Source organism: Pagrus major, chromosome 12, assembly GCF_040436345.1.
Source record: "Pagrus major chromosome 12, Pma_NU_1.0".
NCBI classification, from domain to species: Eukaryota; Metazoa; Chordata; class Actinopteri; order Spariformes; family Sparidae; genus Pagrus; species Pagrus major.
This window is the reverse complement of record NC_133226.1, coordinates 6,386,486-6,398,581: the sequence shown is the minus strand read 5'-3', so window position 1 is coordinate 6,398,581 and position 12,096 is coordinate 6,386,486. Positions and strand designations below refer to the sequence as shown.

General features: G+C 40.4%; 1 protein-coding gene across 1 annotated transcript in view; it reads left to right on the top strand.

The window, feature by feature from the left end:
* Positions 1-12,096, top strand: part of npr2 (natriuretic peptide receptor 2) — a 69,445-nt gene that overhangs the window by 38,735 nt on the left and 18,614 nt on the right. Inside the window, exons 11-15 of the mRNA XM_073478557.1 lie at positions 3,319-3,423; positions 6,109-6,180; positions 6,996-7,155; positions 7,273-7,428; positions 10,037-10,205. Of these exons, the coding sequence (XP_073334658.1) occupies positions 3,319-3,423; positions 6,109-6,180; positions 6,996-7,155; positions 7,273-7,428; positions 10,037-10,205 (662 nt within the window). The remainder of the gene's footprint in view (positions 1-3,318; positions 3,424-6,108; positions 6,181-6,995; positions 7,156-7,272; positions 7,429-10,036; positions 10,206-12,096) is intronic.

The window sequence follows — 12,096 nt, the reverse complement described above, 5'->3', positions numbered from 1 at the left end:
AATTACAATACGTCGGGACACAGTTCCAAATTCTTCATGAGGAATTAAATGGATTGGCTCCATGCTACTTTTCTGAACAATTAAACCCAAACTGTATAGTGTCAGCAGAAACATTTCTCCTCACAGTTCCTATATCTGTCATGGTACCAGAACTATCATTCACAATCAGTGCTGTTACCTCTGTAGTTTCTATTAAATGTTTCTTTAAAACTTCTCTGGTTTGAATTTTCACCGTGTAATTGCATTTTTCTTTCTCGCTTTGTTTGTGTAACCACTTTGTAACTCTATTGAGTTACTTACCTGATTAGGTTCTCTACAAATAAAGTTATTATATTATTGTTAATGCTGCCCGACTGCCCAAACTTTCCACTTGTACAAGAGAATCGGAACAGCAGATCACATGACTACTTGTATGTGTTTTACGGCCAACAGCTTGACTGTAGAGGTCGAGTCTCACCCCTCTCAGTCGTGTTGTTTGCAGCCACAGCAGACTGCTGTCTTAGGGCTCTGGCACACAAATTTCGGGTCTGTTGGTGGGTGTCCGTGGGCCCAGTTTTTCCAGTGGCACTAGTCGGCCCTTGTCGGCAGCTTTTCGCCAAATTAAGCATGATGAATCTGTGGCTGAGTCTGTTGGTGTTCAGCTAATGGAATAAGTTCACAAGAGAAGAGAAACGGAAAAAGAAAGGGAAACCCCCTCGAGCCTGTCGCTGTAACGTCTGTGATTTCACCCATTTAGTGCGGTTTCTCCTGATTTAATGCCTCTTTATATCTGTGCAATATCTGTGGTGTGAAAATGGCAAAGGCTGCTTTATCATAGCAATGCTTTGTACCATAGTCCTGTACTACTATATAGTGAATTTGCCATTTTGTAGTGCTGTTTGAATGTACAGTGAAATTCATTATATGCTATATAATTCACTCAAATTTTGCACATTGCATCGTGAAAAGTAGTGTAAGACCCACTGTCACTATACAAGCATTATATACCATCATGCATTGCGCTGGAGGGATGATAAATGACCTGAGTGGGGTCCAAAAGTGTTTTTACTTTTGACCGATGAGCTCACTATATAATCCTCTAGAGCTCCCAGTGTAGTCAGTAGGGAGCAGTGAATGTATGGGAGATTTAGGACACAACCTAAGACTTTTCAAAACTTTGGCCAGACTGCCTTAAATTTTCTATCCTGGCCCCCAGGAGATGAACTCTAATGTTTTAGGTCACCACCTTTCCTGTAGCGTCACAAGGCTTATACAAAGGACATATCAGTAATGTGTGGGAAGAATGCAATTAAATTTGCTAAGCACACTCCTGCACCCCCGAAGACAAACCTTCCTTTAACGACCTCATGACCTTTCCTCCACAAAAGTATTTTACTAAAAATAGAAAAATACTTCTTCGTTCCGTTCAACCCTTCTGTAGCCTCTCTTCTGATCATAGTTTCACTTTTAGTCCTTTTTCTTTAGAAGCAAAATCATAAATTCTTGCGTTTTGCCATGAAATCCGTCTGTGGATCCGTCGGCTTGTGCTGTTGTTTCTGAGCGCTTTCAGTGGCCTCAGTGTGATGAGAGCCATGCGCAGAGACCTTGAGGGTGAATTGTAAAAAACAAAATAAAAAAACCTCCATCTCGACAAGTTGTATTCAGTGAATTATTCATTCATTCACTAAAGAAAACAATCATGAATGGGCATTATTATACTTTGTACCACTGCAGGAGAAGGACCTTCATATGAGATTCAATCACTCCACCTGCTCTACAAAACAAGCTGAACTGTCTCACTATATTAGCACAGAATACATAGAATATTCAGACAGAAATGGTTTCTTTTAGAGTTTTTGATTGTTTTTATTTGCAGTAGGTGGCTCCTTATTAGCATGTTCAACCAGTGGCACTGCAGGATGTTGCTTGTTAAACGTCCTTAAACTGTCTCGTCAACCTCATCTGCAGCAGCTGTTGATGAAATGGTCCCTTTGGCTGGGAAAATATTTACGAGCGTGCGATCAGTAAGCCGAAGGAGCAGAAAATCCACACAATTTATGTGGTTTGGTGATGGAAACACAGTGTGGCATAGGGAAACCCATAACTCGGAAATTACATGGGCGCTCATGAACAAGATGGATGCTCGTGGGCAAGATTGTTGGCCATCTCTTCACTTTTAACATCAACCAGCGCTGTTTACTTCGAATTTCTCTCTGCCTCAGCTCTGTATTTTTCGTGTGAGCTGCAGCCTTGTTGGTGGGGAGCAGTTTGGGCTTCTTGGATGCCTCTGTGGCCTCTCGGTCAGTCAGCAGGCACACATGGGAGAGAGGCTGCTGTCTGAGCTGGCAGCTTCTCAGACGCCCCGGGGGCCTGATCGGCTGTCAAACCTCAGCTCATGAAAAAGCCAACCAGATGGGGGGAAGAGACGGGGCATGCCAGTGGAAACTTAACCACTTGTCTTCCAGTGCTCCATCTCCCCCTTCCTCCCCCCTGGTGGCTGTCCTCCCCCCTCCTCCCCAGAGTGCAGCAGGGGAAATTATATAGGCCAAAGGGTAGGCTAACATCCCCAGAGCCGTGAAACAGGAGCGACCAACTCCCTGGTTCTGGTGTGAGAGCGGCTGTCACTCACTGCGCTCAAAGACGAGCACACCGTTGAAATTATGAGCACTGTTTTTGAAGTTTCAGTCTGGCTGCAGAAAGATTTGCTTTCTTCCTCAGCGCTGCTTCTGTCAGCGCTCACTCGGCTTGGAATGAACGCACGGGGAGGACGTCCGTGCTTGTTTCTATAAAAGAAAATGACTGGGCTTTTTCACACTTTCTCATAAAAGGAATCGGCCAGAAAATGTTCCCTCCTAATCACTTCACCACAAACATCTCCGTTTTCAAACTTTTAATATTCAAAGTGAGTCACGTTTTGGAAGACGTCGTGAAAGCAGTGTGTGATTATTTTCCTTGTAGAGCAGCTTTACACATTCTGCCTGCTCCGCTCTCATATTCCTGCTCGTACATCCTCTCAACACCTCTACGTTTTTTTCATCATCCTCAGCACACAGGCTCATTCATAACCTCCAAGGGCAATTTATGCACATGCACATGTTTCAACCGGGTGCCCTGAGCAGGAATGCGCCTCAACACGTAGAAAAAGACACCATGCCAACTAGCCGACTGCAAATAGACTATTTTGATGAACTGCTGGCAGCGATATTCTCAAAACCTTGTATATAAATGAACCGTCAGTCCTCTCTCCCTCCCCGTCCTCTGTTTCCATGGGGTTAGGGAATGTGATGTTTGGAAAGAGTTGCACTCACAGTTGCAGTGTGTTTGTGTGGTTATTTTCAGATGAGAGACGTTCAGTTCAACCATCTAACCAGGTTCATCGGAGCCTGCATCGACCCTCCCAACATCTGCATCGTTACAGAGTACTGTCCCAGAGGAAGCCTGCAGGTAATGTGTCCTTATTCAATTGGGAATTACGATCCACATGTGAAAAAAGCCAGGTGTGTGTGGGCATATGTAATTCACATGTGAGAATGTGCACATCAACTTTCTGATGCGCACATTTTTATTCAGCACAGCTCACATTATTTCAATTTCACATGTTAAAATTTTAGTTCACATGTGAAAATAGTCAATCGCATGTAAAGTGTGTCAAACGATTGCATTCACATGAAAAGAACAACTATGTCAATGTGATTTCATGTGCCATGTGTTGTTTCCACATGTGGAGATTATGTGAAAAAAGCCAAACACGTGTGAATGCGAGTTATTCACATGTGAAGAAATAGGACCTTTAACTTTTATGCTGCTGAGAAAAGGCATGAAAATTGACTTTATATCAGTGTCAAATTGTGAAAATCCTTCTATTTACTCCCCCTCCAATCAAAAATGTGTATATACGTGAGTCCGTTACTAAATGACTGTTGTTACATTCATCTGCTGAAGGGCGAAAGTTTCTTACGAGCAGGATTCAGTGATATCACAGCTAGAAATCAATCGTGGTCCAGGATGAAACTTCCAGTTTGTGATGTACAGACTGCAGGTCACATACACTAAGAATAAGAAAATTATTAGCATATTTATAGATTTTTCAATGAGGGATAAAGAAAAGATGTAAGTTTAACGAGGTAATTCAACTTTCTTTGGAAACATTATATGAGACACAAATTATTATTCATAGCAGAGTATTTTTATACGTCTTGTCTGGATGTCTAGAGGGGATCTTAATGAAGCAATATTTGAATATCAAATCATTCTGTACTCAAAAACTGAACTATATTACAAGCAAACTAGAAGCCCGCAGAGGGCCATACCTCTGCTGAGGCTGTACAATCCTCTGCGTTGATCATTTCACAGAAATAGACTCTTCTGCAACAGAAAGTTAAAGGAATGGTTTGAAATATTGGAAAAGACACTAAGTCACTTTCTTGCTTAGAGTAAGATGAGAAGATTGATACCAATCTCATGATTATGGTGCTGGAGCTAGCAGCCAGTTAGCTTAGCTTAGCATAAAGACTGGAGGTAAGGGGAACCAGCTAGCCTGAAAATCTGAAAGTTCAAAAATCTGCCTACCAGCAGCTTTAAAGCGCACCAGCTCACAGGTTATATTTTGTTTGATTAATCTGTCGAAAGATAGAAGTGTAAAAAGGCAACACAGCGGTGTCTATGTTATGGTTATGTCATTAAGAGGGTTAGAAAGACAGGTATATGAATGTATATACAACTGCTGTACTTAGTTTCCATTTAATGGTGATCTTAGACCAGACTTAGACTTAGACTTAGACTTTTCTTTAATGTCATTCAAAAATTACACCTCACAGTGCAGATCAGAATGAAATTCCGTTGCATTTGGCTCAGTATAGCACAGGACAAAGATCTGGGTTAAATGTAGCGGTAGTTGGTTCCAGGTGTGTGCTAGAATAAGATGATCTTTGTTATATATCGTTGTAAATTAATATCTTTGGACTGTTGGTTGAGCAAAACAAGCAATTAGAAGACATCAACTTGAGCTCAGCAAAATTATGATTGGCATTTTCACTATTTTCTGACATTTTACAAACTAAAATTGAGAAAATTGATGAATTGATAATGAAAAGAATTATTTGTTGCAACCCTATGCATGTGCCATATTTCTTTTATATTCAAGTTAGTACGGTAGTTCACAAAAAAACAGACAGAAGAGTTAAAAATGTCCTACCTCACAACTATAAGAAAAATAAAATAAATAAATAAATTAAGTCACCAGGTATTTGACTGCTAAAAAGCAGAAAAACAAAAGAACATTGATAACATCAACATCTTTAGTGGAGGTTTTGACTTCAATAATGACTTCATGACATGTTCTTTACTTTTATACCTAAAGTGAATGTGAGAGAATTTGTCAGGCGACATTTTTGTACAGTTGCTAAATATTGAATACATGAATAAATTAAAGGTACCTCCTAATGAATCATAGAATGAAAAGTTTCTAACATAAGCCCACTGACGGGCTCTTCTTGTTGCTGTACCAGGAGAGTAAACAGTCCCAGCATGGACAGCCGTGTCAAACTGCTGTTGCTGGCAGTGTTTGTACTGAGCTCTGCCTACTGAGTGGAATCACCTTATTTAGTCTACAGTCAGCTTACTCTATGTGGCGATCTCAACTTTGTCATATTTTTGTCTGTTATCTTTTGTCTTTTATTAATCCTAAAAGAAATACATGATGTTTTAAGTAAGCTTGTTCCTGGCCTGTTCCTTGTTCCCAATATGCCAGCAGCTTCCTAAAACGGATGAGCTGGAAACTGACGTGAAACTCAGTCATGGACTTCATCAGTCACACTTGTAGAGAAGGACTTTTGTGTAAAACACAGATAGCTGCAACTGATGTGATGTGAATGGATGTCCAGTTTTCAGTAACTGGCCGGCAGCAGAGCCTTTGAGTGTTATTTGTTAACTTCCTGCAGGCATCAATTTGTAACCCTTAGGATGAAAAAAGATATATATATTTTTTTAATCCGGGTTGAACGTGTTTTTGTCCAAAAATAAAATTTGGCTGCAGAAAAGCTCTTGGTAGTTTTAAAGATAAAGCAGATTTCTTTTTTCCTTGTCTGTAAAAGTTTTCTGCTCTGTTTTTTTTTTTTTTGTTATTTCCAGGACATTTTGGAGAATGAGAGCATCAACCTGGACTGGATGTTCCGCTACTCGCTGATCAATGACATAGTGAAGGTGAGTGGCGCTCTGACTGAACGCGCTGGAAACAAAAAACATAAATCAGAGGCGTTGATTTGTTTGATGTTTTCATATAAATATTGTCTAAAGGTCACTATTCAGTGTTATATTAGACACTTTGTGTGCCATAGAGAGACAGAAAAAAATGTCTCGGTTGCCATGGTTTCACATGGAGGGTTTGTGAAAGAGTGAGTGAGGCAGAGAAAGAGAGCAGGTGGGACCAACATGCACAAATATGTATTTTTGGCACAGAGCAGTGGATAAAACTACAGTAAATATTGCTGTTGAACAGTGTAAAGTAGGACAGAAACATAGTCGTAACTTTGTTAAAATTTCCTTCCAGCTTAATCAAACCTAATCATGGACTAACTTTAGGAGATTATTTTTAATCTGTCCTAACAAAGAGGCTTTTTGTCAGGAGAGTGGTCTCTTGGATGGATTCGATATTGAGCTGCATGACGAGGAGCTCCGGCTAAATTTCTCCACACAGATAGCAACGCTCTGCAGAGGAAAGGCGCTGCTGAAGCTTTGAGGGATGTTTGACTCACCGTTTCCACAAAATATTGAACACGAGTACATTCAGTCCCCTAACCCAAAGGAATTAACAGTAATTTCACAGAAATTCGCCCGTGACTGTGCCGCCCTTCAAAGCGGCCTCTTTTCAGAACCTTCAGCATACATCCACTTGTCAAAGCGTATTATTTCCATATGTCTGGATTTGTGTGTTTTCCTGTATGATTTGCTGTGAAGGAAAAACAGAAGAGAGCGAGAGAACCCCCCTTAATGCTTGACTTCTCGCCCTTCTCCACCAGGGAATGAACTATCTCCACAACAGCTACATTGGCTGCCATGGAAATCTGAAGTCATCTAATTGCGTGGTGGACAGTCGATTTGTTTTGAAAATCACGGATTATGGCTTGGCCAACTTCCGCTCGTCCTGCGAAAACGATGACTCGCACGCACTTTATGCAAGTAAGTGGAGTTCATCTATCTGGACACAACACTGAATCTCTTCATTCACTAAAAACATCAGCTCCTGTTGTATTTCAGATGCATTATGAGTCTTTCTGACTATTCTTGGGTTTCCAGAGAAGCTTTGGACGGCTCCCGAGCTGCTCATATACGACCGCCATCCTCCTCAAGGGACTCAGAAGGGTGATGTGTACAGTTTTGGCATCATATTGCAGGAAATAGCCCTGAGGAATGGACCTTTCTATGTGGAGGGCATGGACCTCAGCCCCAAAGGTAAACACAACTGTCCTTTACAGGCTTCAGCTGGCCGCTGGGATCCTTTAAAACAGCAAGCATGCAGCAAACGAACATGTAAGACATGAACACAGAGGAAGAGTAAACCAAACAAATGAATCAGTACAAATAAAACCATGTAAATGTTACATTATAAAGCTTCTTTTTAGGAAAATAGTCTGTTAAATGTTTCTGAAGACTCTTTGTCAAGGACAGAAAAGACGGAAATTCAAATAATAGGAACTTCATTCATTGGCTTTTCACTGACATTTCAAAGTGGACCTTTTTAAGGTCAGACTACTATATGGTGGCCCTGCAGCTATGTACACAAACAAAGAACATATGCTGGCCAGATGTCAAAGGCAGGTGCAGTCACAAAAACCAACACATCTCATATCTAGGACATGATCGCTCCTAGGAAACAACCAAGGTCCTTATAGGCAAGTCTCGCCACTCAGCAGCCATCTCGGCAACGCCCCCAGGCAGTTATTTTGGGCTAATAAGCCCAGGCCCTGATTAAAAAAGATGGGCTGTGTGAAATAACTTCACTATGGTCGCTGGGTCATAAAAACTGCAAAGAAAAAACACCCACAACTAACAAAACACGTCAGTGTACAGCAAGATGCCCACAGCATCAACAGACATAGGTAGGGCTAGGTAAGGATTATTTTTATTGATTAATCCACCAAATATTTTCATGATTAATCAGTTAATTGGTTATATATCTATAACATGGCAAGAAATTGGGAAAATGCTCATCACAATTTCCCAGATCCCAAAGTGACGTCTTTAAATTAAATCTTTAAACAGTCCAAAACCCATAGACTCTTCATTTACTGCCATAAATGACAAAGAAAAGCAGCAAATTCTCATATTCACGAAGCTGGAACCAGCCAATATTTGACATTTTTACTTACTGACTGAAACGGTTAATGGATTATCAAAATAGTTGGCAATTAATCTTTTTTGATTGACTAATCAATTTATCGTTCTAGCTGTAGTCATAAGTCAGAGAAAAGCAACAGGTTTCCTTTTTGCAAAACTGACCGCAAAAGGACAATTTAGAGATTCAACGAGTAAAGAAATCAAAGAGCATAGAAAGACAAACAAAGATGATACCCACACACAATGGCTCTGTCTCCATAAAGAATGTTGCTGGTTTTGAGACAGAAACTCACTACAAAAGGGAAAAATTACTTCTTCCTTTTACACTAACATAAATCATGAGCTGCTGATCCATTATAAACAGAAGACAAGCTAAAGAGCCGAGTATGCAAGTAGGTTTTTCAAATTGAAACAATCCTCACTTGTAGACTGAAAGCACCATTGGTCGCTTGAATTATTCTCCTCTACGTGGCTGCAAAGAGATCTCAATGCAGATGACGCAGGTGATGGGAAACAAATCCCACCGTCAACCAAAGCTAAAAAGAGGCTTTAGCAGTCTGAGTTTGATGAATCAAATGGGGCACTGTAACGTTACAAGATATTCACTTCATTTGTCTGACTCAGAATGTTGAAACCTCACATTAATGTGAACTTTTGCAAAGAAATGGTGGATTCTGACCCCCATTACTTCAAATTGCTTACGGACAGTGTTGCTTTCAGACGGGCTTGAAAAAATGTGAACCTTTAACAAGAATGCATCAAAAGAAGAATTCTGAACATTGGCCTTGTAAAAAAATATAAATGTGTGTGCTAGATCAGTAGTTTGAGCCTCTTAAGCATCATCAGAACCAGACAGACAGACAGACAGTTCATAATAGCTAAAGGTCTTCGTGCCAATATGACATAGTCCATGAATATGAAAATTCTTCCTCCTGGGGAGATATTTTTGCTTTGAAGTAGCTTTGCATTGGAAAACTCTAACACGTTATTGTTATCTTCTCATGTTACCTAAAAATCTGAGCTTAATCACTGCCGACACTTTGGCTCTTCAGCTCAGTGTGATTAGTTTCTAAGCCAACATCTACTTTTACCTCCACTGCTGTTTCTCCTTAGTAACAGCAGGAAAAACATTAACCTCTACAGCAATCCAAGATCAGGAGTTCAACTCTTACACACCCAAAGAGGATGTGTACAACCCTCCTGGAGGCAGATCCTGCTTCTGATGACTTTCACTAGCTTTATATTCACAGTCACGCTCGATGCTGATTGTACAAGGGCCTGATACTTACCCATTAACAGGCTGAGCGCAGTGAAAGCCCGCACCTGTTCTCTAGTGTCTGAATATGTTAGCTCCGGAGCTGTAAGTGTAATTTTGTGGTTTAAAATAGCATTAGATTCTTCTGTTATTACTACCATCATGAATCTTTCATGATGGTAGTAATAACAGAGGGGAGAGGATGTTCAGGAATCATTTTGGAGAGGTTGTCTCTTACAAACTTTTGAATGTATATGATTGATGAATCAAAGAGGAGAAATTAGCAGCAAGAGTTGATCAGCAGTATGAAATATATGCAGGCTCACGCAGCAGAAAGTAAAGAGATCTTAGTAAATGTTCTGCAGCTACAGAGTTTGTGTGCAGTGTACAAAATTGTTTTACACATGAGACAAAGAGCACACTACATTTCCCTGCGGAGAACACACCTCTGTCCTCTCTCCGCCGCAGAGATCGTACAGAAGGTGAGGAACGGTCAGAAGCCGTACTTTCGGCCGACCACAGACAACAGATGCCACTCGGAGGAGCTGACCATCCTGATGGAGGGCTGCTGGGCCGAGGACCCCGCAGAGAGGCCTGACTTCGGCCACATCAAGATCTACGTGGCCAAACTCAACAAGTGAGACTCACACTTTGCTTCTTTTCATTGACCCGTCTGACTAAACTTTTCCTAAAAGAGTTGGATCACTCAAACTACAAAAACAACTTTAGAAATCTCAAAGAAAAATATCTTGAGGAACAAAACCAAAGTATCTGCATGGGCTCGAGAACACTAGAGCTAAATAAGAAAATATCTTTTTGTAATTTGGATAAACTGACCGTTTAAATTACAGAATTAAGTCATACCAAAACAGAGAGCTGGAAGCCCGGTTGATTAAATTAACATTTTCTACATTTCCAACCTTGTTTTTAAGGCAAAGATAATTTGACAAATTGAAATTGACGGAGGCCTCTCTTTCCCAGACTATCACTATCTTCCCTGCCAAGCTCAACATATAAACACCGTGTTGAGACCCTGATGTCCCTCTGACAGCCATGCAAGTTGATATGTTTAAGAGATTCAAAAAGGCAAATAGGAAAAAAGATTCATGTTCTGGGAATCACCAAGACAATTTTAGATAAAAGGCTGTTTGTAATTCCTGACAGGCAGCTCCCGACAGGAAGTGCTCTTTGCTGCCTTTCCATCTCTGAGTGTCTGTGTGTGTTTGTGTAAGAAAGGGGAGTGTGTGAGTCCATGTTTCTGGTATTGTTTTCAATGATCCCATGAATCATTCATATGCATATTTTGGTTCTGAGTTTTTATGTCGACGCAGGAAGGGAGAAACGCATGTTTTCCCTTGAGTAGGGCAGCTCTGTCAGAAAGAGTTACTGTATAAAGCATCCCTGCTGATACAAAGTGACACTAGAGCACACACACAGACGTGCACACAAAAGCCCATGCAAATACACAGCTTAAAGCTAAAAAAACCCATTGGATTTGAACTAGAGCTGGTAGAAGCTGCTATGAAAAATGTACCATAATTAGTGTAGTACACATTGTCATACTGTAATTTACTTCAGAGATAATACGTTCTTTGAATGAAAAGTGGTAGAAAGCTGTAGAAAAACCCAGAAGAAACACCGTAATGAGTATTAGGAATAAAACGTTTATTTAGTGTGCCTGATGTACGAGCTACATCGGCTCTCACTATATATTATTCATCATACCTATTATAAGTGTAGCTTTTCACCCACATACACAAAACATTCATCAAAACATGCAGAATCGACAGGACAAGTGTGGCATGACTTTTGGTAGCGATTTGCAAAAGGTTTTTTGTGAAAATCGCAAAAAACACGACAAATTTTCCCATTCGTATAGATGGGAGATCATTGTGAAATTCCCTCAAACCCAACCAAATGTGGGGCCTTATTGCCTCGCCATACCTCAACATAAAAAAAGTGATTCAAAGCTTCAGTGAGTCACAAGACAAGAGTTTGATTGCTTGAATGGTTTTGGTGCCATCGCAGTTTACGTTTCTGGAAATTTTCAGTCTGTTTCAGATTTGTGTGTGTAATGCGTGAGCCAGAGTGGGTGACTAAAAACCTCTACAACTTTTCTCTTAATGTGGATTAAAATCCCACAATTTTCACTCCACACACACCAAATACGTCAAAAATGTAGGAAATGTTGTGCTCTACACTGGCATATTATTATGGAAGCAAACAGACTTACACTTTTGGCTGAACAGACTTTCAAGGGACAAGAAAACCATCAACTCTGCCATAAAGGCCAGTGTTAATTTGAAGCCAACATTTCTGGTAGAAAGCAGACAATCCCCATTTTCTAAATCGCTGTCATTTCCTCATTTTGGACTCTAGAAACACTATTTTTGATCCAGGCGTGCGTCAAAGTATCCTTTCTCTTACCATATTAAAATTTTGCCAATAGCAGTTATACAACCTTGTGTTTAGGAGCCATTTCCCATAAGACATTTTCCATTCAAAATAATAGGAAATCCACACACATG